The sequence below is a fragment of the Nicotiana tomentosiformis genome, chromosome 4, assembly GCF_000390325.3.
Source record: "Nicotiana tomentosiformis chromosome 4, ASM39032v3, whole genome shotgun sequence".
NCBI lineage: Eukaryota > Viridiplantae > Streptophyta > Magnoliopsida > Solanales > Solanaceae > Nicotiana > Nicotiana tomentosiformis.
Window position 1 is genome coordinate 90,297,516 of NC_090815.1, and position 20,974 is coordinate 90,318,489.

Genomic DNA, 20,974 nt, shown 5'->3' on the forward strand with positions numbered 1-20,974 from the left:
ACTCTAACTGCATAACGTTATTTGCTCTTTAATGTACCTCATATAAATCTGATTGCACTTATTTAAGGTCCAATAGTCTCGTCTCACCCAGTACAAGCTTCTCAGGCAATAAGCCACCTCAAATACTGACCCAGATCTCATATGACACCATCAATGCGCCGACAAGCTACAACTTGAATATGACACATAAGGAGGAACAAACTCTGGAAAAGAATTACCCAGCCCGCGTAACGAATAAAATAGTCGAACAGATGTTAAGAACCCTTCTCAAAGAATGAGAAACAAAATACACAGGAATAGATATAGGGAACCGTACTTAACATATCACTGTTGCAGCGTGCAACCGGATCCACAGATGATACCATTGCGGCGTGCAACCCGATCCAAACAACATACCTACGGCGGCGTGCCACCCGATCCGAGCAATGTACCCGTGGCGGTGTGCCACCTGATCTACACATAACAATAATTAAAGAAATACCCATCAAACCATAATGCTTATACCTACGAAATACCCAAATGCCGACCGCAAGCACGCCGAGTGAAAAAATATAACCCTGGGGAGACGGATAACACCATATGCTACAAACCCAAGAACAACTAAGGTGCAATAAATGACCTCTATCTCGAGAGCCATCCTGCTCACATAATACCACAAGCTACACAGAATCACATCATATGTGCGAATAATCAAGACGTCTCACAACCCACACGGCATAATAGAGTTTTTATACATGGAACCACTAATGACGGGAATAACATCCAATGCCCGAAGGATCCTCCTAAGCAATTCTATGCCAAATAAACACATCCGACCTAATGTTGAGCACACATTCACATTAGACCCACCAACGGACCTCAAGCTGATTCTGATCATACCATACTGGGCTAATAACCTTTCAAGGATCCGCAATGGCCCCATTCATGACACACACATGCAGCCGTCCACTCCGGACCAAACTCCCACAGTTCAGAACCAAAGGAATAGAGCGCCTTCCAGGCATAAACTCTCACATTAACGATAGTACCAAAAATCTTCATACTTGGTTTCAATCTTTAACAATCAAGTGACTAACATGTCACACTTATACAAATCTCCCTGTGGGATACACTTCCACAACCTTCTGCACCAGGTAGCAAAGTCTGCACCTCCATACCACCAACCATACTAATCTGTAAAGAAATTCAAGAACCCGCAAATCAATACACAACGAGCCTTCCACAGAACACCATTCCCATGCGACACTAGGATAATGTCAGCTTACTATGAACATCTAAATTCTTCCCGGCTCATCCGAACCCGTGACATTCTTATCAATACCAAACCGCAACCTTGATCCTCAACTTTTGAATTCCCATGCCGCTCACTGCACCTATCATGCTGCTACGCGAGAGTACAAGAATTCATCATTACCACTGAACTACTAGTAAAATAAGAACTCCATTAGCTAGGAACCTTTCACTTAACTCATTTCAGAAGAACCAATGCAACACGCAACTGAATTCCCAAATCGTAGAAAATACAAACCTCAAGTCATAATCTAAACCGCCATGACTCTTACGGAATCCAATTACACCACAAGGACATTTGAATCAAATACCTCCCAAATAAATCAAGTTATGGTGGTTGTCGAGCCTGCACGTACAACCACAAACCACACGTATAACATTCACATGCCGAAGAAACTGATCATTGCCACAATCATGCTAATTCAACTATTACTAACCGAACCAACTTCTTCCAATTCACTCTTAACTTGCCTTAGAAATAATAGTAGCTCCATTCAAGAATCATAATGAAATTCTACAACACTCTTCCCGAGTGACCCACTTCACGAGACCACATCGTCTCAATACCCATGAACCATCTCATACCTTCCTCACGCGCACAATAGCATCTTCAGCTGGTACACCCATTCTGAAAGACCTTCCATGAATCCAAAACTGCTTCTCCCATTTTTCCAATACTGCCCCGCATACCTGATGATAACATAGAAAATTTCCCAAGTATTATTCACACTCTACTGCAAAACCCCGGTCTCCAGCCACGTAACGAACCCATTATAACCACTGTTGAGAGTCACCCACTCTGACTTGGTCCCGAATATAAGCCAAACTCTAGTGCACTGTCAGCACATGAACACTCCCAAAGAAGCAACCGGATGAATTATTTTTCCTTATACATCACATCTATCAGAAGCATAAACTCCGAGTCTCCCAAAAATCTGCTCATGAATCGATAAGGCTAAATATAGCACACATTTATCAAATCCTTTGCTCGAATTACCCCTGATGTTTTCTTTTCTTAGTCATAAATTATCCACCAATGCACTGATAACCAAAAGCTGCACAAGCAGACAACCACGTAATCCAACTGTAGATGGTGGTCTCCCCCACTTAGCTTTAAGCTACCATCACATAATGTAGAACCCACAAAGATTCCTCCTTCTCAATTACCATGATCTCGCACTGCCAACCCGCCAAATTCCTCGTAGTCTCTTGTTAAACTTTTCATGAACATTTCGAATTATCAGCCACAATCGTATATTCGACCTTCTACCGAGTAGTAAGTAGAACTCTTCGTAGAAACTTCATCAAAATCATGCAACCGCTAACCTACTCACAGGAGATGACCCACCTGTGGAATTTCACACTGACATCTTCCAACGACGCTGCACTGGGTACAGTTACTACGAAATAAGTAAACCCTCCTGAGCCCATGCTCGTCCACCGGCTGTCCAAGTCTGTTCATTCCCCATTGACATTAACTAAAAGTCCAACAATACATTCCAAACTCGAAGACACGTCGTATCCCATAACAATAATCAAGCTCTTTACACCCCTAGACACTCCAAGCCAACTTCTTTCCATCATATTCAACCTTCCTCAACACAATAGCCACTATTCCAAATAAAATCCGTAGACATAGTCACCGTCCACCATGATCCCCAAATCGCTCTAACATTTCTCAAGGCATGTGGCTATCCTACCACAGAATCCATATGCTATTCTGCCACTGCTACTTCGGTTAAACTATCTCCTTTAAGCAACTTTTTGACTTTTGTTTTTCATACTTGACTTGCTAGCAATTCAACCATTGCGAGACACCTCCCACCATATCCTTTCTCATCCTTCGCTGCCCAAATGCTGCCTCAAATCAAAACCCATCTCTGTAGCATCCGAACTAATAAATTGCTACCAACTCTAAGCCTCCTCGAAGACCATCTTTCTCGAGCCATCAGCATTAGATACACCGACTCGATCCTTAAACTGCTACACAACGCCATCTCTGATAACCACTTCTCAGCCACCATTTCACAACACCCTGCCCCCGAGGCAAATCAAGGAAGACCATAACACCGGCGAACCTTAATGCATTCAAACAAGGACGACGACACCACATCACAAATGAGAATTCCACCACGCTAAAATATATAAGTCTCGTTGCTCCATCAAGCAAAGCCTGAACATCCACAGTCCGATTGACTTTCCTCCGCTGGAATTAAATGTCAAACCTCTAAACCATGAACTGAGAAATCCTCCTTTCGAATCATTCACTACCTCGACACATAAACAAGTACCCTACCATTACACCAACGCTGTGCGATAACAATGCATGAACAACATAATAATCTGTGCCTAGCCTCGAAACTATAGGAAATAAAGATACTGGGCTGAAACGACATAACACCCTTCCCCAAGGCGATGATAATAGCCTGCCCTAATACGTAGGGATAACATCCTCCACCACGTCTGCAGAACCACTACAACTCCCCGACGTCCAGTTGATAACAAGTGCTCCACGTTGCATAAGATTGAGTAGGAAGGAAATGAAGGCATAAGCTTCAATGGAATCAAATCACACGAAGAGGAATCAAGAAGGGAAGTGCACCTAACATCCGTGTAGTCTCTCGAAGATAAGTACAGACGTATCTGTACCGATCTGCAAGACTCTACTAGACTTGCTCATGACTCGTGAGACCCAAGTGAATCTAGAGCTCTAATACTAAGCTGTCACAACCCAAAATCCACTATAGGTCGCGATGGCGCCTAATGCTGCCGTCAGGCTAGCCAACGGTGCTTATCAACTTAATTACTAATTTTATTACCTTCGAAATCATAAGTTTTAATAAGAAAGAAATTTACACTTTTAAATCCACGGGCATGTACAAAACTTGTAGTTTATAAGGAAATGAAAGACAATGATAATATACAAAATCGTAAGCATGAACTGGTATACCCCAAAATCCGGTGTCACAAGTGCATGAGCATTTTCTAGGGAGTACAATAAAAATACAACATATGTCTAGGATGTAAATGAGACAGGATAAAATGAATAGTACGATGGAGACTCCATGGACTGTGATGCATAGCGTGGAATGTAGCTCACCTAAAGTCTCCTCAATAGGTGCGCCTACGCGCCAAGATGATCACCAAATGAACCTGTCAGATCCTGCACATTTAGTGCAGAAGTGCAACATAAGTACGTAAATCAACGCGTACCTAGTAAGTATCTAGCCTAACCCCGGAGAAGTAGTGACGAAGGGTTGACATCGACACTTACTAGAGGTCCAATAAGCAGTATAATAAAACAATAAGCAGATGTGAAGCACACAACCATAATAGGGTAAATCTGTAAGTTACCTAATCTTCCAAATATTTCTTTTAAAGTATAAATTTCTCAATCTTGTATTCTACCTCATCAGCTCAGATATATCAAGTATTAGAAACAAACGGATAAGAAGTACCATGTAAAATGCCGGGCATCAGTGGAAAGATAATCTCGTGAATGTTCGGACTACGAGCGAACGCGTAGCTTTGCTCGTCGAACCTTCAAGAACGTGTGTGTTTAGTCGCGAATGCGAAGCACAAATATCCAGCAGCCAAATATCCTTTCTCATGAACGCGATTATCCCTACGCGTTCGCGATGAACAACATCAGAACCAGCAACAACAACAATAAAACATGGAGAAATATTCCGAAACCATCTCGACACACACTCAAGGGTCCCGGCACCCCGTCCATTCACACCAACATGTCCCAAAACTTTAAACAAACCTGATCGGGCCTCAAATCCCACCAATAACATCAAAACTACAAATCGACGACCAAAATCCTTCTTTAAACAAACTTCCAAACTTCGACGAACACGTCTGAATCATATCAAAACATTCCGGAATGACGCCAAACTTTGCGTGCAAGTCACAAATCACAATACGAACCTATTCAAAGCCTAGGAACCCTAACATCAAAATCTACTTCAAACCAAACTTATAAAATTCTTAAACTTTCAAAATGCCAACTTTCCATAATAAGCGCCAAAATACTCCCGGACCACCCGATACTCAACCCGAACATATGCCCAAGTTCGAAATCATCATACGAACCTATTAGAACCTTCAAATCCCGATTCCGAGGTCTTTTACTCAAAAGTCAAATCAGAGTCAATTTTTCCAACTTAAAGCGTTCGAATTTAGAATTTTCTTTCTAAATCAATCCCAAACTTTCCGAAATTCAATTTCGACCACACGTACAAGTCATAATACCTGAAGTGAAGCTACTCAAGGGCTTAAACCGCTGAACAACGCGCTAGAGCTCAAAACACAGGTCGGGTCATTACAAATGTGTTATATCATGTAAAATTACATGGATGCACTACTTGAAAATTGCCAAAAAATATCCTGCACAACCGGCCAAAGTTGGTTGGAATCAAACGAAAACCGATAGATTTTCGACCAACTTTAATTCGTCCAAAAAATAATGATCGCAACCGTAGACGGTTGAAATTTCCGACCGAAGGCGTTCGGTAATTTAAACGCACATTTGACCAAATAATCTGACACAAAACTAAAAATACCGACCGAATTCGGTCGGTATTCTTGAAAATAATTTTTAATAAACTTTTACAGTAGCGACCGATATCGGTCGATATCGTAATTATTTTTTAAAAACAATTGTATGTTTCTGACCGAAATCGGTAAGTATTGTTAAAATATATGAAATTTAAAATAAAAAATTCTGACTGATTTCGGTCGGTAACATTTCCTACCGACTTCGGTCGGTCTGCGGTCAGTTTTTTGGGCAAAAATTTAGCAGAATATAGTTGTTTTACAGCTGCACCACCTGCCAACACCAATAACAACCTACAATGGCAGCATTACTTTGCTGTCATTCAACCAAAAATAACAATAACAACAATAACAACAACAATAACAATAATAACAATATTTATAGAGTTTCAATAATTCCAACAACTAAATATTCACAATTTAAAACTTCAAACATCATTCAATGAGTATTTTGTGCTACATCATCTCCATCTCCACTATTAGAAGTTTCATCGTCGGCATGGTTCGAAAGATCACGACGAGAAGGATTAGCATCCGGGGAAGACTCACGAGACCGGGGAATCAGGAAAGCACCACTAGCAAGAAGATTGGTCAGCTGACCTTGAAGGATATTAAATTGTTCGTCCCTCTTTTCTAGCTGACCTTGAAGGCTATCGAATTATTTATCTCTCTTTTCTTCTCTAGCCTTTGCATCTTCAAGCTCTGCTGACAGCTTTGCGATCTTCTTCTCCATAGCCGAGAGAGTCGACCTATCAAGTGCCTCGCCTGGGCCGATGTCCCTATACCTTGCAATCCAGCTCTGTAGCGCCGAAATGATCTCTCTGAAAGGCCGTATGTATGTATGTGTATATATATATATATATATATATATATATATATATATATATATATATAATTTTGTTAAATATATATAGATTGTAAATAACAATAAGTGGTTGACCATTTTTTACCACTAATACCGACCAAAATCGGCCGATAAATTCATAATAATTTTAAAAACTAATTTTGTTACGGAAAAAATACAATTGAGCATGGGCATGAAAAAACAAATAAAAAATTATGACCGCTGCCGGTCGGTGTACTTGAAGTTTTCTAATTAAACTTTTTTTTAAGATAATATGTAAGTATAGCCAGGCCTTGGTCAAAGATTGATCAATTTCCGACCGACGTCGGTCGAAATTTTTATATATATCAGACATATCAGTGTTTCTTTATTGTGTGACCACTTTTTTCATCTTTGTGTAAAAAATTTAATTTGACTTTTATGACCAATTTAGATAATTTTCGATCGATTTCGGTTGGTTTTCTCTTCCGACCGATTTTGGTCGGAATGATGTGGAAGGGTTTTGCCAGATTTCTAGTAGTGATGATATAAACAGTTCTTACACTACTAATGAACAATAAAAACCTTTTCGATAATGTATCTTGTCATGTATTTGGGAGGCCTTTTCTCGTGATTTCGTAACATCCTTAAATGTGTTCTTACACTCCATCGACTCTTCTTCCGTGACCCGATAAACATTATTTAGCAGGTTTTATTTATAAAAATGTAATTAATTGAAAATATATCGTGCAAATCCTACACAGACTCGTCTACATACAAAATATTCTTTTTAAATTGTGCTTTACACAGACATGTAAAACTTATTATACTTTATGCATATACGATTATGAGTCACATAACACGTACATATATATCAAGATCTTGAATATGATAATTGTTTACCCGTAAAACGGTACACTTAAATTTATACGTGGTTTCTAGATAAGTGAATTAATTCGATCCTGAAATAACAAGGTAATTAAAAAAATATATAATACTTAGCCTTGATAGGAAGACAAAATGACAAAAATAAAGACTTTGGTTATGAAGCCTCTGGGCACAATAGTAATAAGAACAAGAACAGAAAATAAGAAGGTAAAATTGCTTAGAACTTTGAGAAGATTGTAGTATTAGTTTGCCAGAAAATTTCTGTCCTTACAATGATAACAAAGCTCACTATTTATAGCTACGTCTAGGAAATGAGGTCCTGGGATCGTGCCCTTCTTTAATGTCAATTATGAGGGCCATTGATGAAGATATAACGGTGAGACACCAGAAAATAGCAGAACACATCAGTGTAAACATGAAGGAAAATGATCTGAAATCAATCTGAAACACGCCCAAGCTCCCTAGTTGAGAATCATTCTTCCAAATCAGTCCCGAATAACCTGAAAACCAACACCGACGATTCACACAAATCACAATACATCATACGGAACTACTCACGCTCATAAACTACCGAGCGAAGTGCAAATACTCAAAACGACCGGTTGGGTCGTTATATGTTGAAATGAAAGAAAATACTTTTACTATATCATGAAAAGAATATACTAATTTTGTTGAAGTAAAAAAAAGTACTCTATCTACAACATGAAAAGAAAGTACACTTAATAATAGTTCTATTTAGGGTGGATGGTGGGCGAGGTTAGGGTGGGTGGGGTGTGATTGGGAGGAGGGGGTTGGGGTCATTTGGGGGTGAGGGTGGGTTGCTGCTATGAGGAATAAGGTGGAGAAGGTTGAAAAAGAGTTTTGGAATATGATTTTCCTCCTTTTGATAGGGAAAATATTTTCCTCCAATTGTGAGTTGATGAGAAAAATATTTTTCAAAACATTTAAGTCAATCAAACATGAAAAAATTGGGTTTTCCTTCGTACCAAACACACCCAAATTGTATATAGATTTTCTTTAAATTTACATAGCTGTGAAGGTAAGTGTAACAAGAGAACTTTGGATTTGCTGCAGTTCCACGTTTTTTGTTTTGCTACAACACTCTTTTTCCCATCAAATATCGGTAAAGAGATCACTTAATCTAAAGAAGCCATATGTTGTGACTTTGACTTCAAATATAGCTAGTATGATACTAAATCAGACTTCTAATCATAGAATAATACGAATCCTATTTGAAGTTGTCTTTAATAGAAGAATTTGAATCATTGTGAGTATCCACAATAAATTTTAAATATTACATTTTTATCCAATATGGAATAATCTCTTTTAAAGAAATAATTTAATTTTAAGGGTATAAAAATCTATCAATTTTTTAGAAATATTTTTGTCGTTCAATATTTAGCGTGAAAGTTTCGTATTTATATATATATATATATATATATATATATATATATATTAAATCACAACTAAAAAAGAATCTAAGCTCAATTAACAAATAGTTATAAAGCACAAAGTATAGAATCTTATTTCAAAGCACAATTAACAAATAGATTGTCCTCTTCATTCTATACTTTACCTCGGCCATATAATGTTAAATTTTTATTATTCTATATGTTGCTCAATTTTGACAAGATGGGTTGCTACGATGGTAAGTGCCCTCCACTTCCAACCAAGAGGTTGTGAGTTCGAGTCACCCCAAGAGTAAGGTGGGAGTTCTTGGAGGGAAGGATGCCGAGGGTCTATTGGAAACAGCCTCTCTACCCGAGGGTAGGGGTAAGGTCTGCGTACACACTACCCTCCCCAGACCCCACTAGTGGGATTATACTGGGTTGTTGTTATTGTTGTTGTTGTTGTATATGTTGCTCAATTAACGTAAGCTCATAACTAACATTTAATAAAGAACAATTTGTATATGTGGACAAGTTACTTGATGGACATACCGAATTAAATTGTAGCTTCTATAAATTGGTTCTCTCTTCACCTATTAGGGTTACTGCATATTCTCTACACGTATTCCTTCGATGATGACTGTGGTAATATAAGGCTATGATAAGGAAGTAGAAACTAGTTTTAGGCTAATGCTTCCGCTCTCTATGATTATGTCGTCCGCTTCAGATATGTTTTTCTTAAGGCCCTTTGTACGTAAGATTATCGTATAGGGTAAAATATACTATGCTACGTGACCGCCCAAAAGAGGGACACGTGGAACCTAAGACGGGGGATAGCCAAAACCGAAGGCAACGGTCCCGTCTGTCACCGGAAAGAATAACGCTCATAAGGATGCAATAAATACTCCTCGTCCGGTAGAATTTAATAAAAAATATTCCACAGCATTACGTTGCCCGTTACAAGGAGTTTGACATTTATGCTCACCGTTACATCTTCATCAATGGCCCTCATAATTGACATTAAAGAAGGGCACAATCCTAGGACCCCATTTCCTAGACGTAGCTATAAATAGTGAGCTTTGTTATCATTGTAAGGACAAGAATTTTCTGGCAAACTAATACTACAATCTACTCAAAGCTCTAATCAATATTACCTTCTTATTTTCTATTCTTGTTCTTATTACTATGGTGCCCGGAGGCTTCACAACCAAAGTCTTTATTTCTGTCATTTCGTCTTCCTATCAAGGCAAAGTATTATATATATTTTCAATTACCTTGTTATTTCAGGATTAAATTAATTCACTTGTCTAGAAACTACATATAAATTTAACTGTACCGTTTTACGAGTAAGCAGTTTGGCGCCTACCGTGGGGCCTGGACAGTCATGCATTTAAGTTGATCCTTGTCATTTTTACTAACGTGTTTTGATAATTCTGTTTAGAAGAAATCATAAGAAATGGCAGATAACGGTGTTAACAACACGCACAGTTCTGAGCTTCGAGGGGATCAACCTGACTTCGAGGACTCAATCAGTAACACCCACAACGAGGGAAATGACATCACGCTGGTGCATAACAGGCAATATCCTTGACATGTTCGGGAGACAACTCCCGATGATGCTGAGGAGGAACATGTCATTGATGCGGTAAGAGTCCTACAAGAACAATAGGTGATCTGATCATTCTAGGCCACCTCACGCAACAGGATAAGGTTATGATGGATTTGAAGCAGGTACTATCGGGGGCTTCGAATAATGCGAATAGGCGAGATCCGGTCCCTCCCGCTGCTCCCGCAAATCAAACAAAGCAGAGGGTTGACAATAATACCCCGAGGGTCGAAGTTGGCTCTGATGGGGCTGGGGGGAGCGGATCCAGCCCCGATAAAGAAAATGACCCCTTCAAGAATGAAATCTTACGGTTTATAAGGGAAGTGAACGCTCGCATGGACCAAATCTCGGGCGCACCACCAGTTCTGAAAGGTCCGGACTCAAAGAAGTATGCTCAATTTCCATACAAGCCAAGTGTGGCACCAGAATTAATCTCGAAGCGGTTTAAAATGCCTGATGTGCCAAAGTATGACGGAACTTCAGACCATCAGGAACGTATTACCACCTATAATATGGTGGGGAAGGGAAATAATTTAGCTCCTCACGAAATTGAACTTGTTTTGCTGACAAAATTTGGAGAGACTCTCACAAGGGGAGCCTTGACGTGTTATTCACTGTTACCCGAGCATTCCATAGACTCCTTTGATATGCTCGCAGATTCTTTCATCAAGGCTCATACAGGCCCCAGAAAAGTACAGGACCGAAAGGTAGACATATTCAGGATTACGCAATGAGAGTCTGAGTTGTTACGAGTGTTCGTTACCCGATTCCAAAAGGAGAGAATGTTTCTCCCGACTATCCCGGATGAATAGGCGGTTGAAGCATTCACCAAGGTACTGAATCCGAGAAGTTCAGACGCTTCCCAAAAATTGAAGAAAAGCCTGCTTGAGTTTCAAGCAATGACTTGGACGGATGTTCACAACCGATATGAATCAAAGATAAGGATTGAACAATATTAGGTTGGCTCTCCATTGTCGACAAAAGGACGGGGAAAAAATAGAGAAAAATAAAAAGACGATTTCGACACGGACGGACGGTCTTCGAGGGGACAGTTTTTGCCCTACGAACAAACTAAAGGTCACGGCAGAGGCTTCTAGTCAGCGGACAAGTTTTCCATCAACAGAAGGACTGATCTCGGTCGGAACAATAGATCATTGCAGGATAAAGAAGCGTCAGGGGCGCGGGACCCTTCCTACCCTAAGCTGTCAGAATACAATTTCAACATCAGTGTAATGGAGTAGGTGTCAGCCATGAAAAACATCAGAGAAGCACGGTTCCTGAAACCAATGATATCTGAGCGTAGCCTGAGGGATCCTAACTTATTGTCTGAATACCACGGGAAGAATGGTTACCGGACAGTAGACTGTCGACACCTCCGGGAAGAAGTGGCAACACTGTTAAAGAATGGTCATCTCAGAGAATTCTTGAGTGACCGAGCTAAGAACAATTATTGTCGTAACTGGGACAACGCGGAACCTTCGAAAGCAGGGGATGATCCCCCTCGCCAAATGATCAACATGATCTTCGGGGGTAACTAGATCAACGGGGTCACTTTTTCTTCAGTAAAAAAGACAAAAGTATCAATAACCCAGAGCAAAAGGCTACGGGAAGTCACCGAAGACGATATCACTTTCACGGAGGAGGATGCAGACGGATTGATGCTGCCGTACAATGACGCACTGGTAATTTCTTTAAATGTGCTAGATTTTATGATTAAACGTGTTCTAGTGGATCCAGGAAGTTCGGCCAATATCATACAATGGAGAGTATTGGAGCAAGCTAAGGTTACCGGAAGCATCATTCCGTCCACAAAACTCCTCGCCAGATTAAACCTCGCGAGAGTGACAACTTGAAGAGAAATTTTGTTATCGGCAAACGCTGAAAGAGTAATGAAAACAAGTTTTTTCGAAGGGGTAGATGGTGATATAGGATATAACATTATTCCGGGAAGGCCGTAGTTGCTCGAAATGAAAGCTGTACCATCAACATATCATCAATTGCTGAAGTTTTCAACGCACAGATAAGGGGTGACCAACCGGCGGCAAATGAGATGAATGCAATTTCAATCTCCAGTAGCAAAGGAAAGGAACACGTGGAATAGCAATTACAGGAATCGGCGCCCGCTCCCGAACTAGATAAAGTTAGCCTTGGGGCATAAACGTCAGAATTTTATCATGTGCCGAGATATTTCCAGGTTCCAGAATAGACGGATGCAACGAAATCCACAGTGGAAGAGCTTGAGCAAGTTGTGTTGTTCAAAGAATTCTTAGAAAGTAAATTCCACTTGGGGAAAGGACTGCATCTCGAGCTCGGGTATGGTTTTATTAAATTTCTTAAATCAAATGCCGATAGTTTTGCATGGTCGTATGCGGATATGACAGGTATCCCAATGAAGGTATCTGTACACAAGTTAAGTTTGGATCCCAACGTACCTCCGGTAAGACAAAATAAATGCCCTATTGCCTAAGCCAGGAATAAATTCGTCAAGGAAGAGGTAACTCGCTTACTTAATATCGGTTCGATCCGAGAGGTAAAGTATCCAGACTGCTAGCTAATGTAGTAGTAGTTCCTAAGAAGAACAACAAACTTCGCATGTGTGTAGATTATAAAGATTTGAATAAGGCGTGCCCAAAAGACGCATTTTCACTACCAAACATCGATCAAATGATTGATGCTACCGCCGGGCAGGAGTTAATGAGTTTTCTCGATGCTTATTCCGGTATAATCAAATTAAGATAAACCCGGAGGATTAGGAAAAGACTTCATTTATAATAAATTTTGGTACATATTGCTATAATGTGATACCCTTCGGGTTACAAAACATCGGAGCCACTTATCAACGGCTCGTGAATAAGATGTTTGAAAAATAAATAGGAAAAACTATGAAAGTTTATATAGACGATATGCTCGTTAAGTATTTAAATGCAGGTGATCACCTCAAACATCTGCAAGAAACTTTTGACATCCTAAGGAAGCATAATATGAAACTTAACCCCGAGAAATGCGCGTTCGGGTTCAGCTCTGGTAAGTTTCTGGGATTTCTGGTTTCGAAAAGGAGAATTGAGGTAAGCCCCGATAAGATCAAGGCCATCGAAGACATCCTGGACCAACTTTCAAGTGTGAAAGATTTCCAAAGGCTCACGGGGAGATTGGCAGCTTTGAGCAGGTTCATTTCCCGATCATCAGGAAAATGTCACTGTATTCTCGCACTGCTCAAAAAGAAAAACAATTTCGAATGGACCCTGGAGTGCCATCAGGCTTTGAGAGATTTGAAAAAGTACTTGTCAAGCCCTCTGTTGCTTTCGAAACCAAAAGAAGGTAAAATGTTGTTAGTCTACCTCGCGGTCTCGGAAGTCACAGTAAGTGCAGTTTTAGTCCTTGAGGATGAAGGTACTCAATCTCCCATTTATTACGTTAATAAAATTTCAACGGGAGAAGAAACTCACTACCCCATTTGGAGAAACTGGCCTTAGCTATCGTAGTTGCCGCTCGGAAGCTGAGGCCCTACTTCCAATGTCACCTGATAGCCGTGGTGACCACTTTCTCTTTGCGGAACATCCTTCACAAACCTAAACTCTCGGTAGATAGGACAAATGGGCTGTCGAAATGAGTGAGTTTGACATAGAATATAAACCAAGGACGGCAATTAAGTCACAAGTCTTGGCTAACTTTGTAGCCGATTTCAGTCCCGGATTACTGCCTCTAGCAACCAAAGAGGCAGTAGTGGTGTCGGAATCGACATCAAGGGTTTGGAACCTATTTACGGACGAAGCTTCCAATGTAAAGGGGTCCGGGCTTGGAATAGTATTAATCACGCCTTTAGGGGAAACTCTAAGGCAAGCCATTAGAATGGTCCCTTTAACTACCAATGAAGCAGAGTATTAGGCTTTGATTGCAGGGCTCGAACTAGCCCGTGGATTTAATTCCGAGGTCATTGAAATCAAATGCGACTCACAGCTAGTGATAAATCAGGTATACGGGATATTTCAAACCAAAGAGAAACGCATGCAACAATATGTGGTAAAGGTCCAAGATCTGTTGGAGCAATTTTGAGAGTGGTCCATTACTCATATCCCGAGGGAAGATAACGCAGAAGAGGATGCATTGGCTAACCATGGATCATCAATAGAAATAAAGGGATCGGACTCCAGGACGGTAGTACAACTGATAAGCTCGGTCCAGGATATAGATAGCTATTGTGAGGTAAATGTGACTAATTTGGTCTGGGACTGGAGGAATGAAATCATCGATTATCTCGAGCACGGGAAGTTGCCCGAAGACTCCAAACATTCCCGGGCGATGCGTGCCAAAGCAGCGTGATATAGCTTCAAGAGAGGCCAACTGTATAGAAAATATTTTCAAGGCCCGTTGGCCCAATTCTTGGGAGCATCCGAAGCTAACTATGTTATGCGAGAAGTCCACGAAGGGATATGCGGCAATCATTCGGGAGCAGATTCCTTAGTGCTGAAATTGGTAAGGGGAGGATATTCTTGGTCCCGCATGGAACAAAATGCCAAAGACTTCGTACGAAAATGTAATTAGTGTCAACACTACGCACCACTGGTACATCAACCGGCAGACCGTTGCATTCAGTTTTGTCCCCGTGGTCGTCCATGAAATGGGAGATGGACATCGTCGGGCCATTGTCGGCAGCCCCCGAAAAGGTAAGATTTCTTTTGATTTTGACGGATTATTTTTCTAAGTGGGTGGAAGCATGTCCCTATCAAAAGATCGGCGAGCGCGAAGTGGTGGATTTCTTATGGGAAAATATAATTTGTAGGTTTAGAATACCAAAAGTGATAGCATGCGATAATAGGCCACAATTTATCGGTGCAAAAATCACAAAGTTCTGCGAAGATTTAAAAATAAAGAGGATCACATCTTCACCCAAACATCCGAGGGCAAATGGTCAAGCGGAGTCAATGAACAAAGAGATTATACAAAACCTCAAGAAAAGGTTGGAAGCGGCTAAAGATAATTGGCCCGAGGAATTACCCGGAGTTTTATGGGCATACCGAACAATGGCCAAAGCGAGCACAGGAGAAACTCCTTTTTCCCTTATGTACGGGACAGAAGCTTTAATCTCGGTGGAAGTAGGGGAACCCACCTTAAGATATTTCCAAGCAGATGAAGAATCAAACAATGAAGTAATGTTAGTCAACTTGGAGCTACTTGATGAGTGCAGGGACTTGGCGTATGTAAGAATGGCAGCCCAAAAGCAGAGAATTGAGTGGTATTATAATCGAAGAGACAACCTCCGTTATTTCAAAGTAGAAGACTTGGTCCTAAGGAAAGTAACTCAAAGCACCCGGGAGCTCAACGCAGGGAAGCTAGGTCCAATATGGGAAGGCCCCTACCGGGTTTCAGCTGACACCAGGAAAGGTTCATATGAATTAGAAAACTAAGATGGAGAAAAGTTGTCGAGCAACTGAAACGTGGCATACCTCAAAAGATATTATTGTTGATGACCATCACCTGAACAGAAAGTATGTGCTGAACTCTTTTTCCCTTCGTCCAGTTTTTGTCCCAGTTGGATTTTTTTGGCAAGGTTTTTAACGAGGCAGCAACAGAAAGCATACTACGAAGAAAGCTCCAGCAGCAGAAATAAGACCTTTAATATCAAGGCACACAATCTTTTGCACACAATATCCTGCCCTTACCAATCTTGTAAGACCACTGGGAAGCTAAGTTTGCTATAAAGTAAAGGTTACCCGACCGTTTACAAGTATAAACCACTAGAAGGTTGTTAGATAGTCCTTCGCTCAATAGCATGAATTCTTGAGTGGAGGTAAAGTGTGTTACTGAGTTAAAGATTATCTAGGAATTCATTAGTGGGATCCTTTAAGGTATAAGGCTTCCAGTGTTCCAATACGTATTCTTCGCATTTTAACACTGGGGGGGCGATATGAGGATACAACAACAATGACAGCTACGTCGAACGGGAAGCGAAAACTGGCAATATAGTTAAATCATCGAGACCGGGGACTGCACGTCTAGCCCCGTAGAAACAAGGTGTCCAAGTTAGCAAGTAATGGCAATTTCATTTTGCAGCATAGCAAATGCTTATGAACTTTTTGAAAATAGAAGGAATAAAATGAAGTCCTTTTGTTTTTATCTTGTTTCTTTTCTGAACGATGAATTAACTTTGTCATTTGAAAGTTAAAGAATACTTCAAATACTAGTGTCGTAATGAACATGAGACATACTCTTCAAGAGCACTGTAAACATAAGAGGGCCCTCTCTTATAAAAACCCTTATGTTAAAGGATTTATTTCAGAAGAACTCATGCCTAAAATAAAAATACTTTCGGGAAAAATACACCCAAGGCTTCAAATAATAAGACGCAAACAATAAAACTTGCACAAATCTCTTAAGCAAAAAGAAAAGAATGAAAAGACTAAAACTTGCATAAATATTCAAACGAAGGGAAGACTCAAACAATACTTGAGAAAAACGATGTTGTTATTTACAATAACATGCCAAAATGGCACATATACAAGAATTGGAAAAAGAAAAGAAAAGCTAAACTGCAGCATCTCCAAAACCCTGAGGAAGAGAAGTATTTGCGCCCCTAGGGGAAGTGGATAGATCCGCTGATGGCTCAAGATTTTGGCCTTCGCCAGTTCGTCCTTCAACATCTTCGTCTTCCGCTTCCTCTTCATTTCCCGAAGTTTCAGAACCAAAATCGGAAGAACCAGAAGCAGTAGGCTCCGTAGGGAGACTGTTTTTATCAGTCAACTCAAGTTCACGGGCCTCAGCAATTTTAGAATTAAAGTCAATGTTACCAGCTTTGGCCTCTTCCAAGATTTTTCTCCTCATACTGTACATAGCGTAAGTTTTCTCAATGATGAGGGAAGCCGCTCGACACTTAAGTTCTTCTTTCAGTTGGGTTACCTCGGTAGTAAGGCTTTCCCGGGCGGATCTAACGGACTTGAGGCTAACATCAAGGTCACGGACAGTTGAACCAAAGAGCCTATTATGCTCGATGGTTTTCCTATACTTCTTCTTCAGCTGGGTATATTTCACCCCCGCAGTAGCAAGTTCTTCAGTTTTGGAGTTCAAGGCCGCCTCTAAGATAGTCAATCTTTCAGCGGAAGCAACCTCACGATCGGATGCAGCAAGAACGGTGTGATGAACTTTAACCCATTTGGCCTTAGCCTCTTCAAATTGAACCCTCAACGGGGGAATCTCTTAGCTAAGGTTCTCCACCTCTTGTTCGATTTGCTGCAAACGAGCTTCTAATACAACGGCCTCAGTGGCTTTGGCTTCCAATTTTGAGAGGCGAGCGATATTTTGCTCCCACTCTGCCAAAAGCTGATCTCGTGCGGAGGTAATTTCTTCCTTCATCATGAATCAACCTCTTAAGTCCCTCGGAAGCAAGAAAGTTCGCCTACAAAGCAAGAAAGGCAAAACTCAGGATATGTTCAGGCAAAAATAGAAGAAATAACAAATAAAGAAAAGAATGTACCGCTGCAGCGTTGTGCATGCCGTTGTTCAACAAACACTCTCCCGAGAGTGCCTGAATCTTTTCTCAATCTTTCTCTGAAGCCAAAGGCTTCAGATAATAAGCAAGCTCCACCGGCTAGGATTGCAAGTTGCATCCGGTAGAGACCGAAAGAGTAACATTCCTCCTCCTTTGTGGATCTTCATTAGGGGCAACATAATTTTTCCCCAAATTCCCATGAACTGGGGACTAGGGAAGAGGAACACCTTCTTCGTGGTCAGATGCGACCGGTGGAGATGATGTAGCAGTTGCTGGTGTTGGTGAAGATGGAGATAAAGCTGATGGAGTTGAAGAGTGAGAAGAAGTTGCAGCAAACATTATGCTGGTTGTTGGTTGCTCATCAACCAACGACGGAAGGGACCCGGTACTCAGCCCCAAAATACCGGGCGCAGCGACTGGGACACGGAAGCGAGAGTTAGCATTTTCCACCATATCATATTCCCCCAGAGCGCCAAGACATTGTCTTCAGATGGTGTAACTAACTCGACAGGTTAAGCATTCTGTTGAGTTGATGAGAATCGTCGCCTTCTATGTAGAGAATCTCCCCCATCACTAGCTTCTTCATCATCATCGATCATCACAGTGTCTATGACCGGCCCGGGAGGAGGTCTAGTCATCATAACTACCAGAGATGACTCGGGGGCAATAGTCTTCGCACTCTTATTCTTTTCCCCAGTCGCGGAGGAGCGTCTTCTTTTTGGTTGTTTGTCCTCCGGCCGAGAACTCTATAAAGAAACATTTGTGCCCGTAGCAAGCCTGGAGACACCTGTTTGAGTAAGCGCTTCCTAAAGCAGCCTCGCCACGTCAGCAGGATCAGCCAAAATGTCCTCCTCAGTGACAATAACAAAGCCCGCGGGTAGACCTGATTTCAGAGACAAGATAGAAGGGGTCAATCAATTTCTTCACATAAAAAACTGAAACAAGGTGAGTGTGAGTTACCATGGTTTTTGTCCTTACACCCATATTTAAGGGCCAGTACTTTCCGCGTGTAGGTTTTAGGCGTAGTGGCATCCAAGATCTTCTAGACCCACTAGTCCAAGCCTTCAATTGCTAGTGGGACCCATCGAGTTGCTGAAATAGGCAAAAGTTAGAGGATCAATACGGGTATAGAAGAATACCTAATAAAAGAAATATTAAACAAGGAGCTTACGAGTGCGGTTCCATGCTTTCAGAAAGGATGAAGTCGTTGCCGGAATGACGTCGTTGGTGGCAACTGCAAAAAATCGTTCCATCCACCCATGGTCATTGTCATTATCCATTCTAGATAACAGAGCATGGTGACCACGTTTGCTGAAATTTATCATTCCCCCGCGGAAGATTTTGGGGGAATAAAGATTCATCACATGAGCTAAATATAGCTCCTCTACCGTCTCTTGGCATAAGAGCCGAAGACAGGCAATCGTCCTCCACACAGAAGGACTTACTTATGCCAAACATACCTGATAGCGGAGGCAGAACTCCACAATAACGGAATCAAGTTCTCCACTCAAAGAGAGCACACCCAAAGTAAATGTATACATGTAAAAATATGTAAAACCCTCCTTGGGAAGGGTTACTCACTCTGATAGATCAGGAGCAACAATATCCAAATCTTGGCAGCGGCAATCTTCCTTCACAGCCGAGATACTGGAAGAACAGATGGAAGAAGGATATCTGCCAACAGCCCATGTGCGAGGAAGAGCCGAAGAGAATTTCTCTTTGAAGTTTTTTGTTGTAACAAGACTTATAGGAATGATGGAATCCACCGTTGGAGGAGCAGCATCCTCGGCTTTGTTCTTGCCCTCAGAAGAGCAAACGTTCTTTGAAGAAGAAGCCATTTGGATGAAAGAAAAGTTGCTTTTGTTTGAAGGGAGTTAAAGAAAGGTTTATTAACAACAAGAAAGGTTTTAGAAAACTTGGAAAATTATGGAGCATGAGGTGCGAAGGTTGATGCGTATAAGTAAAAGTTTTGGCGGCTAAATTCATGGTCGTGATTACCTCGATAATGGGCAAAAGTTGTACTGAATCGTGGGATGTCTCGTGTTTGGGGCATTAAATGCGGAGAGACATGAGTCTAATCAACCGTCAAAAGCCTTCAGAGTGGATCATAGTAATTCACACCAAAAGAGTGTTTCTACCAACTTCCTGGTGACACAAAGTTGTGTCACCGGAAAGCAGGGAGACTATCTGCATAGGGTAAAATATGCTATGCTACGTGACCTCCCAAAAGAGGGACACGTGGAACCTAAGACGGGGGAAAGCCAAAACCGAAGGCAACGGTCCTGTCTGTCACAGGAAAGAATAACACTCATAAGGATGCAATAAATACTCCTCGCCCAGTTGTATTTAATGGAGAATAATCCACAACATTAAGTACGTTGTTCGTTACAAGGAGTTAGGCATTTATGACAGACTGAGAGCTCTTTCTTGATTCTATGGGTGGTGGTGCATGGCCGTTCTTAGTTGGTGGAGCGATTTGTCTGGTTAATTCCGTTAACGAATGAGACCTTAGCCTGCTAACTAGCTATGCGGAGGTATCCCTTCGCGGCCAGCTTCTTAGAGGGACTACGGCCTTTTAGGCCGTGGAAGTTTGAGGCAATAACAGGTCTGTGATGCCCTTAGATGTTCTGGGCTGCACGCGCGCTACACTGATGTATTCAACGAGTTTATAGCCTTGGCCGACAGGCCCGGGTAATCTTTGAAATTTCATCGTGATGGGGATAGATCATTGCAATTGTTGGTCTTCAACGAGGAATTCCTAGTTCTTCATCGCGTTCGTGTGGCAAGTGTCGGGAACGCGTAGTGTATTTTGATGGCAGCAACAAATTGTTCTTCGCGATCGCGAAGTATGTCTCGCGTTCGTGTAGAGTTGGGGAAAGTCCTCTTCGCGTTTGCGTATAGAGGATCGCGTTTGCGTAGTGTTGAAGTTGGCAGCT

The 20,974-nt window shown here is 41.3% G+C and overlaps 1 protein-coding gene across 1 annotated transcript; it reads left to right on the plus strand.

The window, feature by feature from the left end:
* Positions 1 to 15,576: 15,576 nt before the first annotated feature.
* Positions 15,577 to 15,960, plus strand: LOC138910121 (uncharacterized). The gene has a single exon (XM_070201343.1). It carries the CDS (start codon positions 15,577 to 15,579, stop codon positions 15,958 to 15,960), a length of 384 nt encoding a protein of 127 aa, XP_070057444.1.
* The last annotated feature ends 5,014 nt before the right edge of the window (positions 15,961 to 20,974 follow it).